Genomic DNA, 24,128 nt, shown 5'->3' on the forward strand with positions numbered 1-24,128 from the left:
CGTGAAAACACTCAATTTAATAAGTCATTACTGATATAGTAAAACCTGTTGAACAAAAACTAGTGAGTCACGCTTGAGTAATTAAAAAGACTAACAGCTGTTTGTTTACACAGTATTTTAGGGACAAATGTGTATTTAGATGTGACATCAACTGACAAAACCAACATTAGGGGATGTACTCATTTGTAAAAAATCTAAAATTGTAAAAATGTAGAACATTTTCAGATAGAGTAAGGTTTTAGCTATGAAAACTAGAAGTTTATTGAATGCACCCATTTATATAGTTAAAGAAGTAGTTTACTTTCAGAACAAAAAATTACAGATAACGAAATGTTCATGTCTTTCTTTTCAAAAAACATTTCAGGATTTCTCTCCATATAATGGACTTCTATGGTGCCCCCGAGTTTGAACTTCTAAAATGCAGCTTAATAGGGCTCTAAACGATCACAGCTGAAGAAAGAAGGGTCCTATCTAGCAAAATGAATAAAATATATATTATATAAATTTTAACCTCAAATGCATTGTAAATGTTTCTAGAAAATAACCGACCGTTTCGCTAGATAAGACCCTTCTTCCTCGGCTGGGATCATTTAGAGCCCTTTGAAGCTTCAATTAAACTGCATTTTGCAAGTTCAAACTCAGGGGCAACATAGAAGTCCATTATATAGAGAGAAATCCTGAAATGTTTTCCTCAAAAAACAGCATTTCTTTACGACTGAAGAAAGAAAGACAAGAACATCTTGGATGACAAGGGGGGAGAGTACATTATCTGTACATTTTTGTTCTGAAAGAGAACTACTCCTTTAAGTCAATGTATGTGTAACTCAGGTTTTGCCAATATTGTCAGGAGCATATGCTCCTCACAAAGAAAACTAACACAAACATTTTGAAAATGCAGCGAGGTTTGGTTTATCAGACAATACTGGCTCAGTATAAAAATGCTGGAAGACAATGGAAATTCCCCACCGTTGTTGGAAAAAAAAAAAGTATGTCAGTTTTGCATTCTGAGTTATATTGTTGCATTTTCGTGTTATATTGGTTTTGAAGAAGGAAGCAAAAGAATCTCAGACCTGTTCCAGAGTAACACAACAGGATCTGATACTTTTATGGTTTGCAATGCAGTTTTCTGATCCCTCCTCCCAACCCCTCAGAATGGCTTTTATGTTGCAGACCTGGCCTTGTGTTGAACTGATTATGGAAAATTATGTCTTCAGTCTATATAACACTGTAAGTCTGAGCATTAGTTGTGCCATCAAAATCATTTTGGCTGATGGTTTAAAATATCAGCATGTTGAAGTGGTATCTGGTTGTTGTGTTTTAGATCAGGGGTGGCCAAACTCGTTCTTGGAGGGCCGGTGTCCTGCAGAGTTTAGAGCCAACTTGCCTCAAGTCAACACACCTGCTAGGAAGTTGCTAGTATGCCTAGTAAGAGCTTGATTCGCTGGTTCAGGTGTATCTAATTGGGGTTGAGCTAAATTCTGCAGGAGGGCCAAGTTTAGGCACCCCTGTTTTAGATGGTGTGGTTTGTCACCTGTTGACTATATTTTATTAGGTACTACCAATTAACAAAGCAGATCTTAATGAAAATATTTGTAGTTCTGAAGCTAAACTTTTCAGCTGTGTTGAACTACTATGGTTCATTCTTTCTTCACGATACTCTAGTCCTTTTTAAGGAATTGATACAACAGAGGTATGGAGCTTCCAGTGTTGCTTTTCACTACCCTAGCTTGTGGTGATTTGGTTCCCTGCTTTTTATCTTGACTCTCTAACAATTCTGCTATTGTTGTAACATGCAAACCTTCCCGTAATGCTAGGCTTAATATACAGGAGTGGCCAAAATTATTAGACCACTATTTTCACCAGTTCAAAATGGTTTTAAGTCAGATATTTCTATCTTTTGCTGTAGTGTGTCAGTAGAAAATATCAGTTTACATTTCCAAACATTAATTTTGCTATTAACTGTAATAATCCAGTGAGATTGTTGTTCGCACAAAGAGTCAGACAACAGCCAGTGTCTCATTACTATCCAATCTGTCTGGAATGACATGAAGAAACAGAACAACATTAAATCGAGAAGAACTGTGACAAGGTCTCAAAGATGCTTCAAGAAACCTACCTGCAAAGCTACAGTACTGTTTAAAGTTTTAGGCACTTGTGTGAAAATGCTGTAAAATGAGGATGCTGACAAAAATTATTTCATAAATGGATCTTCTTTGTCAGTTAACTTATATTAACTTAATTAAATCAACATTTGGTGTGTTTAAAGCAGCTTTTGCCTAGGTGCACTTGCATGTAGTTTTGCAGGAAGGTCTCTTAAAGCATCTTGAAAACATTGTCACAGTTCTTCTGGATTTAGTCTGTCTGAGTTTGTGTTTCTTCATGTCATTCCAGACAGACTGGGCGATGAGATCAGATCTCTGTGTGGAGCACTGGCTGTGATCAGACTCCTTGTGCAAACAAAAATGTCAGTGGATTATTACAAATAAGGGAAACATGAATTTGGAAATGTAAACTGATTTTTTCCTACTGACACACTACAGCCAAGCATAGAAATAACTGACTTAAAGGATTAGTTCACTTTCAGAACAAACATTTACAGAGAATGTACTCGCCTCCTTGTCATCCAAGATGTTCATGTTTTTTTTTTCTTCACTTGTAAAGAAATTATGTTTTTTTTTTTTTTTGAGGAAAACCATTTCAGGATTTCTCTCCATATAATGGAGTTCTATGGTGCCCCAGAGTTTGAACTTCCAAAATGCAGTTTAAATGCAGCTTCAAAGGGCTCTAAATGATCCCAGCCGAGGAAGAAGGGTCTTATTTTGCGAAACGATCAGTTATTTTCTAAAAACATTTACAATTTATATACTTTTTAATCTCAAAATGCTCATCTTGCCTAGCTCTGCGTGAACTGCGTGTGTATTCCAGTTAATGACAGCTAGGCTATGTCGAAAAACCTCCATCTCATTTCCTTCCCCAACTGTACCTTTACAAATAAAGGTAAAACAGCAATGTAGGACAATTTTAAAGTTGGAGGAGAAAATGAGAGAAGTTTTTCGACATACACTAACTGAGTACACAAAGAGCTTTAAAAAGTATCTAAGTTGTAAATTTTATTTTATTTTTTTAGAAAATAACCAATTGTTTGCTAAATAAGTCCCTTCTTTCCTCAGCTGTGATCATTTAGAGCCCTTTGAAGCTGCAATTTGAAGTCCATTACATGGAGAGAAATCCTGAAATGTTTTCCTCAAAAAATATGATTTCTTTACGACTGAAGAAAGAAAGACATGAACATCTTGGATGACAAGGGGGAGTACATTATCTGTAAATTTTTGTTCTGAAAGTAAACTACTACTTTAAATCCAGTTTTTATCTGGTGAAAATACTAAAATACTACTGTTGATTTAAAATTAAATAATCAAATTTGGCCACCACTGTAGTGTGTGTGTGTATATGTGTATGTATATGCCCAGGGTTTCTGCTCACCTGTGTGAACATGTCATAAGTCCTTCTACAAGGAGGAATAAGGACTGCAAATGTGGCTAGAGCAATAAACTGAAATTACCAGAATGTAAAACATAATACCATAATTGTCTCTACAGTGACAAAAATCAGATTTAGTCCATGAGGATGAAATGCACTGTAGTATACTTAGAGATTCACCCAGAAATCAAAATTCTGTCATTAATTATTCACCCTCATGTCATTCCAAACCAAACTGTAAAGACCTTTGTTAATCTTCAGAACATAAATGAAGATATTTTTAATGAAATCCTGCACATAGGGAAATGCAACTACCACATTCAAGGCCTAGAAAGGTAGTAAGGACATCATCACATCATTTACATAGTCCACGTGACATCAGTAGTTCAACCTTAATGTTATGAAGCTACAAGAATACTTTATGGATTTGGATGGCGATTTATTCAGTGGAGGAGCGAGTTCTGTGATCCTACAAATCCAGGAACGCTTTGCACAAGTAACCAGTCACATGATTGTCTGTTGTAAATAAAATTAATTTTATTTACAAATGTAATCTTATTGTGTAAAATGTATTCCTATTATTACAAGCATATAATATATAATCCTACTTATTTGATTGTTTACATCTGTTTAAATATAGGAAAATAGACATAGCGTAGTTGTAAATAATTATATGTGATATAGTTATATAATACACATTTTAAAATTGTATTGCATACCTGCTACTGCCACAGTAAAGACCAGATTTCATCAAAAATATCTGTGTTCAAAGATGAATGGGTTTGGAATGACATGAGGGTTAGTAATTAATGACAGAACTTTCATTTTTGGGTGAACTGTCCCTGAACTGTATCTTGTGCAGATGGTGGCTGCACAAGATACTCACTGCTACCTTTGTTCAGGGACTCATGATTCCATTTCTTTTCAACAAATGGCTGTGAAACGTGTTCCGTTTACTAAATTTACTAGAAATAAAAGAGGATATTTCTTTCTTTTTTTTCTGAGTTTAGAATGAAGAGGCTTTACACAAATGTTAGACATAGAAATCCAATACTTTTATTTTACATTCATACATCTATATTTTACAGTAAGCTTAATGCATTTTTTTATTATTTAAAAAAGCCCAATCCCAAAACAAGTCCTGAAGATGTATAGCTCACGCAATGAGTTGCATTTTTTCTTGAAGTGTGTGAAAAGCATTTATAAAGCACACATGCACACACACTGTCATGTCGTCCTTCTGTCACAAAAACATTCTCACATGTTTACACACTCAAAAAGGGAAAAAAAGGACACGTGTTGCCCTTCAGTTGTACCTTAGTAGAGCTGGGCTGAATGAAAAGAAATTCAGACACCATTGAGAAAGGCACCTTGAGTACACAGTGTATACACAGACAAACGGAAAAGAAAAATAAAGACAATAGTATAACCTTACGTAGCTTCTAGAACAACGACAAAACTGTAAACCTTCACTTGCCGAAAGAAATAAAAAGTCACGTTTTTATACAAATACATGTGAAGCAAAATATCTCCTTGGTCATAACATAGCAGTACCTTTTCTTTCTTTTTTTTGTTATTATTATTATAATTATTACTTTTGAATGCATATGTTACCATGTAATTCCAGATCCGCTCTGCCAGCAGAGAGCAATCTTGATGTAAAGTAATTACACTTTGTCACAATGTTTATGCAGTTGCCTACATAGTGAAAGTTTATCAGTGGCAACCCACCTCATGCATGTTTTCCGTTTGAGAGAGCAGCCATTATTTGCAAAAGTACACGACAAAAACCAAGTAAGATATTCAATGCTATAGTCACAGTTAGGAGTTCCTCTTACAAGACAGAGGTCGTTCCAACATAGTGTAACCTGTACATTTTTATATATATGTTTATATAAAAAAATCTATAGACACACAATTCTTTGCTTTGCGAGAAATGTGTTTGACTTAAAATATTCCAACTTCAGTCAAAATCCCCAATACCTTCAGAAAAGTTTTTTTTTTTTTTCCGTTAGAAAATACTGTTTTCAAAAACCGGATTTAAATGTTTTACATTCCATCCTTCTTCCAACAAAATAAAGCTTTTTTTAATAACTCAAAACGTAAAAACACTCCCAACATTAATATATATATATATATATATGTAAATATAAACAATAAAGTGACTACAAGAGACCATATTGTGGTTCTATGTTCAAATGTAGAGGAAACCCGTTTAGACTGGCAATTCTTGCCAGTTTAGTTTTTTTTTTTCTTCTTGTCCGATTAACACAGTGTGGCACTAAAATTTTGAATGATTGTACAAGTCAGGTCATATAATGCCATGGTCAGGTCTGCCTCTAAGTGCCTGCTCAGCATGCCTTCGTCAAGTCGGTCGGTAGGTCTGTTGAGGACATGCGATATTGGATCTTGGTGTTGGTGATTGCGCCGTGCTTCTGCCGCAGGTGTAACCGCAACTGACTCTTGTGGCGAAAATGCAAGTTGCATTTCTCACACTGAAAAGCAAACAGGAGAACAGCGTTTAGGGTGAGGATGAATACTTTTGCACCTTGTAGATATAGTAATGCAGTCACTGTGTAAATGCTTACATGATAGGGCTTTTCTCCCGTGTGTATTCGCAGGTGACTTTTCAATGTCTGCAGATGGCGGAAACGAGTGCCACAGATCTCGCACGGATATGGCTTCTCTCCGGTATGAATCAGAACATGAGCCCGAAGGTGAGCGACCTGTGCAAAGAGGGTCATGTTAGTCTCACAAACATCTTTTTTCTGTTTCTGTACAATTGACTCAAAGCACACACCTGCACGAATCTAGCGCCGCACGTCTCGCACTTGTATGGCTTTTCTCCTGAGTGAATTCGTGTGTGGGTTTTGAGGTTAGCTGGTCTGTTGAACTGAGCCCCGCAGATATTGCATCTATACGGTTTCTCTCCTACAGCACAAATGAAAGGAGGTTAAGCAAAACATCGAACGCTGCAGCCAAAATGACATTTGTAGCAGCGGCTGTTTATTTTTACCGGTGTGAACTGTTTTGTGACTGGCAAGGTTTCCCTTGTAGCGGAATGCTGCTTGGCAACGGTCACATTTGTATGGCTTGTCGCTGTGGACCTGAAGTGTGTGGCGTTTCAAGGCTTCCTCCTCTGCAAACTTGGAGTCGCATTCATTACAGAAGTATGTTCCATTTTCTGTGAGGCGGAGGAGAAACACTTTTAGGTTGGTTTTGGAAGACGCAAACAGGTTTTTAGGAAACTATGTAGGAGAGTATCTCACCACAGCTGGAATCGGAGTACTCGGAGTGCATCTCGGACATCTCCTCGGCCAGACGCGAGGCAGACGTGTTGGGACAGACCTCAGAGTGCTGTGGAGACTGGGAACCGCAGGACGAGCATTTTAAATGGCTCATATAGAGAGAAGAGTGGCTGTCGCTGTTCCTCTGCGATCCCTCAAGAGTTCTGCTGAGGAAAACACCACATTTTAGGTCTGCAGAGAATTCACTCTAATGTTTTATAGGATATTGAATGAAATTAACACGTTCCTGCTAAGAGGTAAATCCTCTGTGTGCTTTAAGAGGATTGGAATGGATGAAGAAAAATTCAATCTGGCTTTGTGGAGGTGGTGGGTGGAGAATCGTTCCACAAAATACTCACAAACCTGCAGTTTTCGAACTTTATTGCATTAGGAAACCAGATCTTCTAATCTAATTTTGTTGATTTCGAAAAAAACTCACCTGTTGATTATGTTGTTGAGCCGACTGGCCTGAGGCACGGTGAAGTCCTCGCCTTGCTCGGTAATCTTTGTTGTCGCCTTCGAGTCGGGATGTTCAGACTCAACATGGTGAAGAAAAGCAGACAAGTCCGGCCTCTGTGGGGAGTGCATTCCAGGATCACGCGGACTGGTCTCCTTCTCCTTGGAGCTCTGATTGAGAACGATGAACTTGTATTTCTTCCAGTTGCGAGCTTTAGGGTCTTGAGTACCTTGAGAGGTCGGAGGTTGCGAGGCCTGCGTGAGGGCGGCATTTTTGCTGCTGCTCGATTCCGTCGGGGAATTGGGCTGGCAGTCTGATTTGAGTGGGCTCTGAGGGCTGCTCATCAAGGTTTTGCGTCCATTAGAGGATATGCCCATGGAGTAGTGTTGGTGGCTCAAATGTTCCTCTGCCAGGGAGCTTTGCTCCTTCCCAGTCTCCCTCTGCTGCTCCTGGGCCAGGCTGGTGAAGCCGTGCTTTCTGGAGCTCATCCCAATCGAATGGACCACTCCCTCCAAGGTCTCCCGCTTCATTTCTTCATCTCTTCCCAGCTCCCTAGAGGAGTATGAGCTGGCATGGCAAGCAGTTGAGCTTGCGCCAATGGCACTGCGGGTGAAGTCTGCCAGGACGGGGTTGTTGCCGTCAGCCGGCGAGCAGTGTTTGTGATGGATGATGCCTCCCTTTGAGAAGTCTGAGAAAGTGTTTTTGGTGTCTGTCAGCTTGCAAAGAGGAAAGGGAAAACCCTGCATGGGAAACTGGCCATAAAGGTATGAGTTGTTAGGAGCGTTGACCCCATTGAACATGCAGACACCATAGGGTCTCCCATCTCTGAAAGTCGCTCCCCGTCCAGGAACGTTTTCTATCACCTCATGGGGTCTGTAACTGTGAACGTCTTGAGGTAAAAGCAAGGGGCTGACCAGAAAGTCCTCTCTGGGAAGTTTGATGGAGGAGTCACTGCATGGAAATATGGAGCAAATTAAAGAACATCTGCCTTCTATCATTCATTCTAAGATGTCATTTATGAACAAAGGAAAATATACCTGGACTTTATGAATCTGTGGCAGGTGTCAACAACATGGTCCATCTGTAAATAGATGGCTGTGTTCATGATGGCCATTATGTGGCTCTCCTTCAGCGTGAGACGTGAAGTGTACATGAACTCCAGAAGGATTGCGAAACCCTCTGGGTCGACCTTCGGGTCCAGACTGATGGCGTTCAGGTTGCATTTGTGTGAATCGGTAAAGATTGAGTAAAAGAGACCACTGTGGAGAAATTAATATTTTAGTAAGCTTTCTAACTTATTTTCACTACAAGAAAGCATGTAACATATCCAAATAGTTGTCGATTGCCATTCACCTGCATGCCATAAGGACTGTTTTGTGTGCTCGAAACTGTTGTCTGTTGACCAGAATCGTGACATCTGTGAGGATATCTCGGCTGCGCAGTCGGTTCAGGTTGAGCAGAACATCACTTGCATGACGTGTGAATTGGATGCAGCTGTCGGCTGCACAAGCCATTTTTTCGAGATCTGTTAAGAAAACAAAGTGAACCGTGAATGATGTAATCAGCGCTCACTGAACAACATGCGCCAAATTAGAAAAGTTGGGTATTATTCTTACATCACAAAAATCTTTGAAGCTCATATTAGCTGTTAAAAACTTCAAAAACAAAGGCATCTTTGCTTTTTTAGGGAGGTATGTCAAAACATCTATTAAGAATATAGTTTTAATCCTGTTGTGCATCAAAAATTTGTCAATGTGTGCCTCCTCTGCTTTTTCTTTGACAAAGGAACACAAAAGGAGACGTTATGGAGAATGACAGCCTCAGTCGCCATTCACTTTCATTGCAACTTTGCATACAATAAAAATGAATGGTGACTGAGGCTGTCATTCTGCCTGACATCTCCTTTTATGTTCCACTGAAGAAAGAAAATCATTAGGGTTTGGAACAACACGAGGGTGAGTAAATGATGACAGACTTATCATTTATGGGTGAACTATCCCTTTAATCTGAAAATCAATTACATGTATAGTTCTCAGAGAATGAGAGAATGCCGCCAAATTTCCCTCTCTCTCCGGTAGGTGGCGACAAATGATGCAAATATTTAGTTGGAGAATTATCGTCCATCCACGTGCGGTACTTCTGTCAGATCTGAGAGTCGCTTTTCTTCCTACCAACAATTATCTTTTATCTGACAGCATTATCATTCAAGTTCAGTTATAATGAACTTTCAGGCACTTTGCGAGCTAAGTCCCAGTAAAGGTATATTTATCTTAATATGTACCAAGATCACAGAAATGTGAATTTAGACACATTTCTTGCCTTCTGAAGAAAATTGCCTCTTTCCCTGCGATTTTAAAGTCTTTATGTGTGGAGAATAAACTAGTATGAGTCATGGGAAAATGTCGTTAGGCTGTTTATTGCAGTACTGTGGACCGATACACTTCACTATTGAGGAATGAGTGTAATAACAGACAAAGTGGAATAGTCAACAAACACAGCCCAAGAATTATGTTAATACTGCAGAAGAGTTTATTTTTTTAATAGATTCATTTTGTGACAACACACTTTCTGCTTTCGCAAGTTCACACATTGAACGAGACTCAGACGGGTCTCCCAGTCACATCTGGCGCCCTGACACAAATATAGATTCACTGGACGCCTTTAAATAGTTAGGCGAACATTTCTCACATGTTGAACATTCAGTATTAGAGATTCTGTTTCCATATTAGCCTACATAACATCAATATCCCCGACCGCGCACTGTCTTGCCAAAGCAGCTTAATCAGCCCTTACTCTTGTAATGTTCTTGCGTGAGGAAGCAAACACGCAGATGACCGAGAAAGGGTTAGGGATTTTAACCACTGGACAAACAAATGAAAATCTCTCACACACACACAAACAAACACACACGTATCATAACACTTGAATACGCCAGCTCTTTTAGAACCGCTCTGAAAGTATTTTCGACTGACGCGAACAACTTTTGCTACTAGTTTATTTCTGCAATTCTTTAGGAAATTTTAAGTTCACGTCCACGAGATGTCACTCAGAGACCGCTTTGACGTTTAGCGACACTAAAACGCCACCGACAACACCTGCAACTCGCATATCAAGTCATATTTGGCTACTTCGCCGGCATTTAGCGATCTTAAATCACTCTAACCGTATAAACAACGTCAACTTCTCACGAACACAGAAAAGTGTCATATGGCAGAGCAGGCGCACTCTCTGTTGAGCTCTTGTTTCGCATTCTTGCTCTCACTTTCCATCTTATTAAGTGTTAAATCGTATTTAACACTTTCACCCTATGTAACTGAACGCCATTAAATGTGCTCACTCCAGGAATAGAGCCCGATCCACAACACGCAAACAGCGAACAGAGATTTATGAGCCACTCGCTCAGTGCCAAGCAGCACTTTAAAAGTGTGTTTTTTTTTTAGTATTATTCGTTATTTTTAATGTTTAACCATATACATTTGGTATATTTTATACAACGTATTTTTAAAACGAAACACCGAACACACAAGCGACAAATTACAAATATATACATTTAAAAGGAAACACATGGCTACAGAGTAACTTGTGCAGGTCTGCTGCGCTCGTACTGTTACAAGTGACAGCAACCGCAGAACGATACAAACTTTTCTATCTCATCTCTACTGCCAAACACTGACAGATTTCGCTGGAAAAAAACTATAAAATGTAACAACTTCATGCACTTTGACCAAAAAATAAAAATAATGACAATATCAATGATGACAATAATGGGTCTCTGCGCTACAAATAATAATAATAACAATAGCCTAATAATAACAACAAATAACAAACGCACGCTCAACAACTCCACAACCAAATCAGAATCCATCTCTAAGCTTAGGATGTGATTTATACCAACATATACACAGTGAAAACACAATGTACACGGCTTCTGGCACAGGACAACAAAACGTCAAGAGAAAGAGCGAGCGAGAGTGCAAACTCCGGTTTCTAAGCGAACTCCGGGTTCTAAAGCATGCACTGAGATAAAAAGAGTGAAATCATCGGATGCCTTGGTTAACGCTTCTATCTTTGTATTTAACCACGCACTGCAAAACCCCGGTTTATAATCTTATCCCCCATGTGCTAGTCAACTTTGAAAGCTGTCTTGTTCGATTGCTTTGGGGGAAACAAAACGCGCACCGCGTCTAAATGTTCACCCCTCTGCTTGCTCTGCCCGCACATACTATTTACAACCCCACGGTCCCGCAGTGAGAACTGACAGAGCAGTGTGGTTCGTGCAGGACGACCTAAACTGTCAAAAGTATCTTCTCCAGTCCAGACAGACCCACTACATAAACACTCTGCTCTACAAACTGTCCGCAAAAACAGCTAAAAATCAGCCGAGATAAACATTTAACCATAAAATCCAATAAAACAGCCTAATGAACATGTGTGAGTAATGGCAACAGCGCGCCAGAGGAAAAGAATGTAAAAAAAAAAATCACCTGGTAGTGCTTTCCTAGAAACTTCTTGCATCACCACTTCTAAGAACCCCAGTTCTAAGAATCAGGAGAGCTCAATTCTCGGAATTTGAGCTGGCGACCATACCATTTGTAGAGGACAGGGGAGTGTGAGATTTTGCCGTAAGTTTGTATTTCTTCACTTGTCGTCAATATTTGAATTTCACGCTACTATGTTTTAATAACTAAACATGATGTTTTTGAATGCGATGTTTAAAATGTAAATTAAAGCAGTGAATTAGCCGTACGATCGAGAAAAATACTTGCATTCACCGTTTAATTCCTCCTTTCTAATGGACGCGTCCAGACCGAGACGGTCACGTGGCCAGAGAAAGTGGCTTACGTACGTTGTCTCTTTAGCCCAGCCTCAAAATACTCAGAACTAATTTGCTATTCCATGACATAAGCAGAGTATCCATTCGTTGCCTTTCCCTGTATTAAACCCACGGCCATAACCTAGTCTATACAGAACATATCTGGAGCGCTTATTCACACGGACACAGTTTGTTTATTTGTTTTATTTTTTATTTTTTCAGTGATATATTTTTTTTTTCCTAACATGTTATCTCTTCAGTGCCGTGGACCTGCTGGCCAGTGTGCATAAGGGTTTGTTTGACCGGGATTATATATATATATATACGAACATTGAGACATTGTGGCTTTATTTCACATCTGGAATGGTCGTTTATTTATTAGATTATTTTTTACTTTGATTCGAACTGCTTTGTTCTCGTCGTTTTTTGTCTGTCACATGTGTATACAACCGGTAGTTGGCTACTGACGAAATGCCCTATGTTTAGAAATCGATTTAAGTAATTGTGCTTGAGAGGGATATTAACGAATATTTATTTGACTTGTTAAGGCGCTGTTAAAAGCGGCTTCGTTTCGGAATTGTGCAATATTAATGGTTTAATTGTCAGGAGGCAGCTGAGTTGAAAGTAGAACCTTGCAGCACCGGAGCGCTTAGTCTTGTAAAGATGCCAGTGACAGGCAGCAATTGACTGACGAATTAATCTCATTCTTACGCACAACTCGCATTACTAAACCATATTTGTAGAGCCGCGCGTTCTGTACGTATTAATTGATGTCACATTCTCTGTGCTGAAGTATCCATATCCGTCACGCTTTAAGTCAGAAAGACAGCAGCACACAAAAACAGCACTTCGTACTAAACACTTGTTGTTTAGGCCCACGAATATTCCGTTATTAATGCTTAATGATAGCCTACGTCGTGCGGCTGATTTATTTTTCATGTGTTAACTGAAAAATATTACGTTGTGCTTAATTATGTTCTCAGCGAAAGCTGAATATAATTTTAGAAAACATTCTTTGAAAGTGTCGAAACTTCTATAAACGTCATTTGGAAATTAACCAGCGAAGATGTCAGCTCGTGTTCACAGGTTAACCTCAGGCCTCCGTTTAGTAGCCTTTAGGTCACATTATTTTAAGAAAGCATTTTAGTATTTCCTTTGCTGCAAAAATATTTAAAAATTACTGAAGCCTACATATTCTGACACTCTGGTCCGTTACTCTGTAAAGTTTCACTCGTTGGGTATTTCTGATGATGATGATGGGTGATGGACATTAGTTGTCGTTTATTCTGCATTCTGTTGAGACTCTGTTTTTGAGAAGCATCTGTCAGAGAGCATGAGGAGGAGACGACATGTCTGTTTGGTGCCTTTTTTCTCTTCCTCTTCCAACGTGCTTCTCGCTTTTTTTCCGCATCTGTAATGCAGCTACTTAACGCGTACAGTCAGTGCTGGTCCAATGTTTTTCATCCAAGTGCAGAAAACACTCGCAAAGTCTTTGTGTAGTCTGTTTAAAAGTCGAGTCTTCGAGTTTTCACATTCAGAGACAGCAGTAGTTAACTGCGTCCCTTGAGACACAATATCACCTCATTAGAATTCCTGATAAAAAAGTAGTTAAGCTGACCCATCGGATGTAATGGATAAACAGCGGCCAGCATAAAGAATGTAGGCTAATATTCGTCAGTTATACATAGTTTGGTTGTCTTCGATGTTTGTGTGTAAGACACAGACTTGTTTTTTGCACACATTGTACCATTAGCCTATATTTTAGCAGATATATCGTCTTTAATGATATATTATGTGTTCTGGCTATCGATCAGGTGATTTATTATTAAAAGGTAAAGTGCTGAGTAATACAACATGAAGTTAATATGTGAATATCCCCTGAGGCGGTTTATAATCTCACATTGTTATTGCTGCTGCAATTAATTATGTTAGTATGTAATATATGTAACATGGACTCTGGAATGCAAGGAACTTTTCCGCTGGGCTGTAAATTTTGGCTGGCTTGTAGTTTTGGAATTTGTTTTGCTCTGGACATTTTTACATCTCAGGCCTGTTTGCTGCGCAGCTCAGGGAGTAGATTTTGAGGTGGTGTTCTTGCATGCTGGTGTGTCACGATGAAGATTGCTTACAAAATTGTTATTGTGGAAAAACTATAAAGAGTAACTGTTTTTATACTATTTAAAGTGTTTTTCTGTTTATAGTAACCATATGGTATATTTGTCATTTACCTTTGTGTATTGTACATAGTTATTTTTTTTTAAACTGTGTTTCATGGAATTTCTGTAAATTCATAATGACTATGAAAATAAAATAGTTTATACTGGATATTGATGTCAAGTCTTTGATTTGCTTACCCTGAAACTAAACTCATACATGTGTGGGCAAGTGTAGACGTGAATGCATAATTAGAATGTAAAAATATAAGCTGAATATTCATTGGGGAGGAAGTAAAAACTCACTTTTTTATTTTGACACATTTTTAATGTCATAATCACTTTTACTTTTCTTCTGTAAAGCTAACTGTAACTGGACAGCTCTGACCTACATACACTACTTTTTACATAACCATCACCTGTTTTAAGTTTAAGCAGTCAAGAGAAAAAGCATCAGGATATTTGTGTGTTTTATATTCTTATTTTGGATTTCTGCCTTATGGCAGTTTCTTTTTAGTTCTAGGAAAACGGGGAAATGCAACAAGTAGATTTTAATATTTGTGGGAAATACAACAAGTAGACATACTTTTGTAGACGATTAGAAGTTAAAATCAAGCCACTAACTGGATCTTTTCAGTCTTCATGTTTACTTTAAAAAAACATCGGCTGCTGAGTGATTCGCTTTCTGACATGCTCACCTAGGTAACTTCGTTTGTGGCTCCAATTGGGGGGAGCTGGTCCGTCCTCCCTTGAGCCGTTTATACCCTGACACAGAAGGAGCATCTGTTGAGCTGTGGTGGAAAAAAGGAAGAATTTCAGTGCACATGTTTTCCCCCCGAACAGATCCAGTGCTTTTGTCTGGGTTTAGTTGGTGCCTCTGTACATCTTGCAGACTTAATATTTTCATCATAAATGACAGATTTAAGCGTAATGATTCTGATCCCAAGTAGACCAAAAGACACATTAATCATCAAGTATTGGACCTTAATTTATCAATTTTATCATGTTTTTTAGGCCTGCATCCATGTGCGACATTTATATTTTGACCAAAAAAATGACACTGCACTTTTAAAAATAACGGTTATTGATTGGCATCAATGGTTCCATGAAGAACCGTGAACATCTATAGAATGTTTCAAATGCAAAAACACCCTTTATTTTTAAGAGTGTGCTTAAAAATTGATGCACTAGAGAAGTAAATATATTTCATTAAAAATGTCTAAGTAGAAAAATGATATTCGACAACTCTACTAAAACAAGTTTTCTTTTTCTGCTTACACTCTTAAAAATATTATAACTATTTAGTCAAAGGTTCTTTAAGGAACCATCTCTTTCTTACTTTTTAATAATCTGAAGAACCTTCTTTCGCCCTTTTGTGAAACCGAAAGGTTCTTCAGATGTTAAAGGTTCTTTATGGAACCATTTAGACAAAAGAGGTTCTTCTATGGCATCGTGAAGCACCTTTATTTTTAAGAGTGTATGTGAAGCGGGTTTGCTATTTTTATAAACAAATCAGAATCTAAATGGCCTGAAGTGAAGAAGATCAGATTTGTACTTATCGTTTTCCCTACTGTTCAGTCTTTTTGGCTTTCATTAGTGCCTTTCTTTCTGCTTTGCATAATGCTAATGCAAACATTTGATGTAACTATGTGTTATGTGAGGGGATTTTTTTTTCTAAATCTGCTGGATAGCAACAGTGTCAGCACTGCAATGTTTGGGTACATGAAATGGTGGAACATCAACAGAAAAAAAAAAATCAAAAACACTGCTGAACTCTTGTGACACCGTAGCGTGACTCAAAAGAAAAAAATCTCACAAAGTACTGAGATGGAGATCAAATCAAGAAAGTGAAAAAGTGACAGAACCTGACATATAGCTTTCCTTTCTGACTCTTGGAGATTTGTTTCGAAGCAGGGACTATCAAAAACTTGTGACTTCAATCAGCTATGAATCTTTAGCTTATATACATGAGTAACATTGCAAATATATAATAGTTAAAAATGTGTAAAAATGTATCTTAAATGTTGCCCCTCCCCCATGCATACATTCATATAATATTTCAATTCGCTTTTAGAGATATAGCATGTAAGTGTTATCTATCATATATCCTGTAATATCTAAGGCATCTCGCAAGAATCTGTAATCTTTACTAAAAATAAATCTTTACCTCATAATTACCCTTAAAGAAAAGTGCCGCTATTGTTGAAAGTGCACAAGACAGGAAAAACATGTTCCAAAAATAGTTTGCCTCTGCGCTACCTTGGCTAGTTGTACCCCGGATTGTGTGGGCTGATTTTTTAGAACAGAGGTGGAACAGACATACAAGATGGAACGCCTCTATACTTTCTTGTGAAGATCATGCCTAGGTAGTCATAAAAGAAGCATAAAGCGACAGTGTGAATATTTTTGACCTTCTCATGACAGCCCACAATGTAAAATTTAATTTCAAAAACAACCCACATAAAATGCATTTAGTGTTGTGAAGAGGCAGAAGTCATTTACTTTCCTCAGTTTAACACTGATTGACCTACTTTGTTATTTTGGCCCGAGGAGAAAATTGAATCAACGTAATAAATTGATTTTTCTGACCCACTAATATATTTTACCAGCTTTGATTCAAGTGTGTTAGTTTAGAGAACATCTAATTGCTGTAGATGGAACAGAACAACTTAAGACAAACTTGTCTTGATGGATTTCTGTCTGACCTAATGCTGTTCTCTCAATAGGTCAAATTTAGCAGAGATTTATTTTGTAACAAGCTGATGTCTAGCACTTAAAAGTACACCATATTTCACTATATACTGTTCATGATCTTGTTTAAAACACGTTTTTGTGTAATTACACAAATTCTTATATAATATACTCTGAATTCATGTTGGTGTCAGTTTATACCAACCTAAAAATGTCATGTGGTCATAGAATTGTGCATATCTTATTTTGTTTTGTTTCATTTTTAGATATATCATGACTTTAAAGGGATAGTTCACCAAAAAATGAAAAGTCTAAAACCCGAGAGCTTTCTGACCCTGCATAGACAGCAACACAACTAACACATTTAAGGCCTAGAAAGGCAGTAAGGACATTGTTAAAATAGTCCATGTGATCAGTGATACAACTGTAATTTTTTTGAAGATACAAGAAATTTATTTTGTGCACAAAGAAAACAAAAATAATGACTTTTTCTTCTCTTACTTGTCAGTCTGAGTACCGCAACACATGCGTGTGGTGTTGCTGACGCAGGAGCCAGCATTCTGACGTATGTGCTGCATCATTTACAAGCAGGAGACGACGCATACTGTACATAAAAACAGCCTTCGTAAACATGTCCGAAAATTTCGACAGAGAGGACGACGCAATTTTTTGGACCAGCCTTAATTGAATATTCAAATGATAAATTAAGATAAATAAGATGGACGTTCTACGTCAGAATGCTGGCTCCTGCATTAGCATGTTGAAGACTGAAACAAAAAAGAAGAAATTGTTGAATAAAGTTGTATTTTTATTTTCTTTACGCACAAAAAACCTTCATAAAATTACGGTTAAACCACTGGTGTCGCTACCTTTCTGGGCCTTGAACTTGGTAGCTGCGTTGCTGTCTATGCAAGGTCAGAAAACTCTCGGATTTCATTACAAATCTCTTCATTTGGGTTCCAAAGAGGACCGAAGGTCTTTCAGGTTTGGAACAACATACACTGTAAAAAGTTATCACCAGTTTCAACTTAAAAACTTAAGTTCAGCAGCTGTCTTAACATTTTAAGTTAAATCAACTTAAAATACAAGTAATTTCGATCTCACAAGTTAAATCAACTTAAAAGACAAAGTCATTTTACCTGATTTTATTGTCGTGAGTTGAAATGACTTGTAGTTTTAAGTTGATTTAACTTAAAATTTTAAGGCAGCTGCTGAACTTAAGTTTTTAAGTTGAAACTGGTGGAATCTTTTTACAGTGTAAGGGTGAGTAATTAATGACAGAATTTTCATTTTTGGGTGAACTATCCCTTTTTAGCGAGTCACACCCCATGACATTTTAGGGCATGAACCTTCCTTGCCTTGTTCTTAGAAAGTCAGATTATCTGATATATTAACACACTCTTCTCACACACCACATGACTTTACTTTGTCAGACAGGTTTTTTTAAATAAATGTGACCCTGGACCACAAAACCAGGTATATTTGTAGCAACAGGCAAAAATATTTGTAGATTTTTCTTTAATGCCAGAAATCATTGAGATATTAGGAAAAGATCATGTTCCATGAGGATATTTTGTAAATTCCCTACCATAAATATATCAAAATTAAAATTTTAAATAAGTAACAGCCTTTTCATTTGGACAAATTAAAAGACGATTTTCTCAATATTTGATTTTTATTTTTTATTTTTAAAATAGTTGTATCTCGGCTAAATATTGTCCTATCCTAACAAACCAACTTTATGGTACATATAAAAAAAAGTACATTTAATACTTAAATATTTTAATATTGTATGTATAAAATGCATTTTTAATGTATTCATGAATAAATTAATAGATCGAATATAAAACTTGCCATTGGCTCCTTACTTTAATGTATAGTTATGGAAAAAAGGATTCACCCTCAACTGAAGAAAGTGATTTGAGGTTTTCGGCCAAATTATGTGGGTAATTATTTACACCATCACTTGGATTATTCCCCCGCAACCTTCATTTTTACTCCTTTTCCTTAATGAAACAGTACGGATATCCACCCATCTGGATCCAGTGCCCCACTAAAAACACCCCAGGTGTTCGCTAACCAACAGGGGAAAGTCTCTTAAATAGTTAAGGCCCTCCTTCACAACAACCACCGATTCAGCACTGCCAAACAAAGAGCATGTTGAGCTTCAAAACAAAGAGCAGCGTCAACTTTATTTCAATCCACTGGAGGGTTGTTTAAGGCCCTCCGATGTGGTTTTGCATAATACACGGCCGTAAAAGCATCCAGGAGTTTGTAGAGAAATGTGTAATTTACCATGGCCCCCTGCAGTGCCCAACCACATGCGCACGAGATAATTACCGCGAAACCTTGGCAAACTTTTAGCCAACGAATTCCACACAAAAATAAATGACCCACTTAGAAAATCTGGGTGGAGAACGGGAGCCTTGATCAATACTCCGTGTGTTACACGAACGCTACTACGAAAGCAGCTACTGGGCAACAGGCGCGAATGACACATTGTTAGGTTAAGGTGACATCACTGGGTTGTTCCCGGCCCGCTTCGTGAGTGATTTCTGTTTGGGGAAACGAGCTCGTGATGACAGGAGTTTACAAATACTTATTCTTCAACGTGAGTCTTAGACGTTTACTACTTTTCCAGTTTGTCTGAACGGTTATAACAAGGCAGAGGCCGTGTCTGTTCCTTCTCAACTTTTACTTAGCCTACAAGTTGTAAAACAACTGTCTGATGATGCTGAATGCGCAAAATGCACTGCCCATTAACATTAGCCTGAGCGCCGGAAACTGCCCTACAGTCTTTTCTACATGAGCGGCAAATTTTTACCCCCATCTGATAGCAACTTCTTTTGTTTTTAATTTTTTTGCCAGCTTCAGCCTTCATTGTCAGCGAAGTCTTGAGCCAACCGTGTTCATCAGAGGAATGATGCAACGGAGCTGTAACACGGTGCGGATCCGCTGTTAGCAAGTGCACTGAGGTCCTTTTAGTTCTTTAATATAAAAAGACTGCTTTTGGGTTGTGAATAAAAATTCTAAAGGAAGCTTTTTCTTTTCTAAATTTCCATGGAGAATACAAGACATGTCACATGGAGAACCAGTTTTTAAGATCAGCAATTTAATGCTTAGTTTATACTGGTATCACACTTTTGTTTAACACTTTACTTTATGATATATAGGGTACATACATATATAAATGTATATAAATATCATTTTTGCAATAACACATCAAAAGTGTTTTACTTACAGATGAAATGTGACCTCACAATGTCAAAGAGACGTTTAAAGCACTGTTATGTCATGAAATATGAGTAAAATTGTAAATTTGGAGAGATGTAAAGCGTGATTAGAATATAGTGTCTCTGTGTATGAATGTCCTCTGTGCAATGCAGTGCTCAACAGTGCAGGAAAATATATTTTTTTTACACTATTACTCAAATGATGCCACAAGTACACTAATAAACAGCCCTTGTTTTAATAGAGATTTGATAATAATCTACATTATAAGAAATTATATCATCTGTAAACTAAACTGCAAGTCGACTCGGCGTACTGAAAAAAAGTTTGGCAGATTCCTGTCTGTGATAAAAAAGAAACCCTGAAGTGTCGGTACTGTTATCACTCACTCTCGTATCTGTTTGACTTCATGCTTGGCTCACAAAGCCATGAGAACCACACCGGTCTCCATAAACTGTAAATATGGCCTATTTACAGTTATTTGACAACATTTCTGCAAATAATTTCAACTCAAGCCACTATCGCAATGCACAGTTCCAGCTGTTGTGAAATCGTTGACATTCGTTCTGACAGATACTGAAAATAAGTGTGGGATTTAATCATTTAAATACACTTTCTAACCTCTGTCTTCTTGTTTAGCTGCCCTATAGTAATTACGAAGAACCCTAGTATCGTCACATGATGTTTGGATGTTACAGACTGACAACACTGAGTCGTTTGCTATTCTTTAACATTTAACAGACACGACCAGAAGAGACAAAGCTGGTATGTATTTAACGCCTACAGTGCTTCATAGTCAACTCCTTAACTGTGGTGAGAAAACCAGCCTCTCTGTGGTCTGATCTGATGTTTCGACTTACATCCCACGTCGAATTTACCATTTACATTCTTATAGTTTATGTGAAGTTGGTTCGATAAGATTTTTGTTCAGTTCAAAGACATCTATAGCTATTAAGTAAGTTTGTTTCAGGCTCCAGATGCATAATGCTGACATACATGAGCTAGATCAGATTTAGACTGAAGCGTGGGCCATGCCGTCTCGAGGTTTTGCATGTGAGCCGATCAGCACAGGATGTCACAGCCCAACAGCAGTAGGCGGGGTGGGGTAGGGTGGGGTGGGGGGATGATGTAGCGTAGTGGAGGTACTGCTGCTTTGCCTACCTCAGTAACGTGTGGGTATGCTGTCTGTACGCAGGGCCTGGCATGGGGGGGTTGGGGGAAGGCATGCAGCTGCCACACTGGCGCCACATGCATCCTCAAACAACCTGCTGAAGATGCGTATGTCATGCTAGTTTGTCAGTTTTTTTAGTTTTTGATTCTTTATGGTAAACGCCATTTGTGGACAGTAGGTTTAACCAGTAAAAGAAGTCATCTGTCATTGTTACGTGTATTTATTTTAGTACTGGGAAACGATTAATCACATCCAAAATAAAAGTTTTTGTGTATATAATATATATGACTGTACTGTGTATATTTATTATGTATATATAAATACACTCACTTGCATGTGTATATATTTAGGAAAAAGGTTGTTTATATAGTAAATATATTTTATCTAATATAAATTGAAGAGTTCATTTACAAGTATCAACCTGCTGAAGATGCGTATGTCATGCTAGTTTGTCACTTTTTTTAGTTTTTGATTCTTCGTGGTAAATGCCATTTGTGTGACAGTAGGTTTAAACAGTAAAAAAAGTCATATGCAGTTGTTACTTGTATTTATTTTAGTGCTGGGCAACGATTAATCGCGATTAATCGCATCCAAAATAAACGTTTTTGTGTACATAATATATGTGAGTGTACTGTGTATATATATTGTGTATATATAAATACACTCACATGCATGTGTATATATTTAAGAAAAAAATATGTTTATATAGTAAATATATTTAGATATAATATAAATTGAAGGGTTCATTTGCAAGTAACAACCTGCTGAAGATGTGTATGTCATGCTAGTTTGTATATATATATATGTATAGTGTGTATATATATTATGTATATAAATACACTCACATGCATGTGTATATATTTAAGAAAAATGTTGTTTATATAGTAAATATATTAATGTATTATATAAATTGAAGAGTTCATTTGCAAATAACATTCTCAAACAACCTGCTAAAGATGCGTATGTCATGCTAGTTTGTCACTTTTTTAGTTTTTGATTCTTTATGGTAAACATAATTTGTGTGACAGTAGATTTAAACAGTAAAAGAAGTCATCTGCAGTTGTTACGTGTATTTATTTTAGTGCTGGGCAACGATTAATCGCGATTAATCGCAGCCAAAATAAAAGTTATTTTTGAGTGTACCGTGTATATTTATTATGTATATATAAATACAATCGCATACATTTGTATATAATTAAGAAAAAATGTATTTAGTAAATATATTTATATATAATATAAATCGAAGAGTTCATTTGCAAATAACTTTATTCATTTTCATAAGTCATGTCTTTTTTATTGTGTTATGTTTTTATTGTGTTTTGTGTTAGCTGTATTTTTTGAGTTATTATTTATAATTATTTAATTATTTGAATTATTATTTGTAATTATTTGACTTATTATTATTTATGTTTTTGCAAATGAACTCTCTAATTATATGAATATTAATATAAATATATACATGTAAATATTTTCAAAATATATACTGTATGTGTGTGTGATTTTTATATGTATATATACAATACACATATATGCACAAAAACTTTTATTTTGGATAAATATATAATAATATATAATAAATATGCGGGAAATTAAAACAGCTTTTCAATGTGCGCTTGCGTTTTACTTTCACTTTCAAATTTTGCAATCACACGGAGCAGCCTTAGGCCTACTTAGCACATATTTTACAAGATTAGATGTTTGTCAGTGGTGCTCAGAATCTGCAAATCATTCGTCATCGTCCTATCAGGCATCTCTCTTTACTCTGTTTATGTGGTAAGTGAAATATACTGTATATTATGTACTGTAATGTAACAGGCGACCGCTAGTGCAGCTAACCATGACCCTTTGGTGGCTCCATAGAACGTGTTGTTTGTTTTCCGGTCCCTTTCCGAATGCTTCCCGTAATAACAAAAGATCAATAAATAATTTATTATTTTTCCAAACACTTGCCCTAGCTGAAAATGGGGCAGGATGTATTTGTTTTTCCTCCTCCATTGCTGTTGCTGTTTTGTTCCAAGAATATGCTATTATTATTATTATATTAACTAGAAAATCGATTTTTGAATCGTGATTCATATGTGAATAGACCCCCCCACCACCACCACGCCTATTATTTATGTATATATTTATTTATGCATTTATTTTTACGCAAGTACATAGTTACAAATGGAACTATTTTTGCATTTTTTCTCCTCTAGGTTCTGCTTTATTTACAAACCTAAAACTTGTAATTAATATATTTATTTATTTAATAATTTATTCATTGTTTAATGAATTTTGGAAATATTACATTTTTTACTACAAAGATTAAATGATTATATGGAATTATGTTTTCAAGAAAATACTTTTCGTCTTTGTACTTCAAATTGTTATTTTTAATTCAATGTTACCTGCCATTTCTATGTAATTTTTTGAGTGTAGTATGCATTAAGTTCAAAATAAGTGGTCTAACAATAATGCTTTTTAATTAGTGCTGGGCAACGATTAATCGCATCTAAAATAAAAGTTTTTGTTTATGTATGTGTGTGTACTGAGTATATTTATTTATGTATAAAGACGCACACATGCAGTATATATTTTGAAAATAAATGTATATATTAATATTCATATAACTTATATTATATATAAATATTTTTAATGTATAAACATTACATATTTTTCTTCAATATATACATGCTTGTGTGTGTATTTATATATATATATATATATGATAAGTATACAGTACACAGTACACAAACACACACACACACACACACACACACACACACACACACACACACACACACACACACACACACACACACACACACACACACACATATTTTGCACACAAAAACTTATTTTG

The 24,128-nt window shown here is 36.8% G+C and overlaps 1 protein-coding gene across 2 annotated transcripts; it reads right to left on the reverse strand.

Moving 5' to 3' along the window:
- Positions 1 to 4,513: 4,513 nt before the first annotated feature.
- Positions 4,514 to 11,745, reverse strand: bcl6aa (BCL6A transcription repressor a). 2 transcript variants are annotated; one of them, XM_073851431.1, is made up of 9 exons: positions 11,709 to 11,745; positions 8,578 to 8,749; positions 8,262 to 8,483; positions 7,207 to 8,175; positions 6,750 to 6,931; positions 6,497 to 6,664; positions 6,281 to 6,411; positions 6,069 to 6,206; positions 4,514 to 5,975 (listed from the first exon to the last, which is right to left on the reverse strand). In XM_073851431.1, exons 1-9 carry the CDS (start codon positions 11,737 to 11,739, stop codon positions 5,832 to 5,834), a joined length of 2,157 nt encoding a protein of 718 aa, XP_073707532.1. In that variant the 5' UTR covers positions 11,740 to 11,745; the 3' UTR covers positions 4,514 to 5,831. The 2 variants fall into 2 exon arrangements, with proteins under 2 accessions (XP_073707532.1, XP_073707531.1); XM_073851430.1 differs by having other exon boundaries at positions 6,750 to 6,934.
- Positions 11,746 to 24,128: the final 12,383 nt, after the last annotated feature.

Source organism: Garra rufa, chromosome 12 (genome assembly GCF_049309525.1).
Source record: "Garra rufa chromosome 12, GarRuf1.0, whole genome shotgun sequence".
Taxonomy (NCBI): domain Eukaryota; kingdom Metazoa; phylum Chordata; class Actinopteri; order Cypriniformes; family Cyprinidae; genus Garra; species Garra rufa.

What these genes read in the sequence shown, in the direction of transcription:
- bcl6aa (XM_073851430.1), bottom strand. Translation starts at nt 11,739, where the DNA reads ATGCAAGAAGTTTCTAGGAAAGCACTACCAG. An exon ending in CTCAACAACATAATCAACAG is followed by an intron (nt 6,935 to 7,206) that starts GTGAGTTTTTTT and finishes TGTTTTCCTCAG; the next exon opens with CAGAACTCTTGAGGGATCGC. An exon ending in CGGGAGAAAAGCCCTATCAT is followed by an intron (nt 5,976 to 6,068) that starts GTAAGCATTTAC and finishes TTTGCTTTTCAG; the next exon opens with TGTGAGAAATGCAACTTGCA.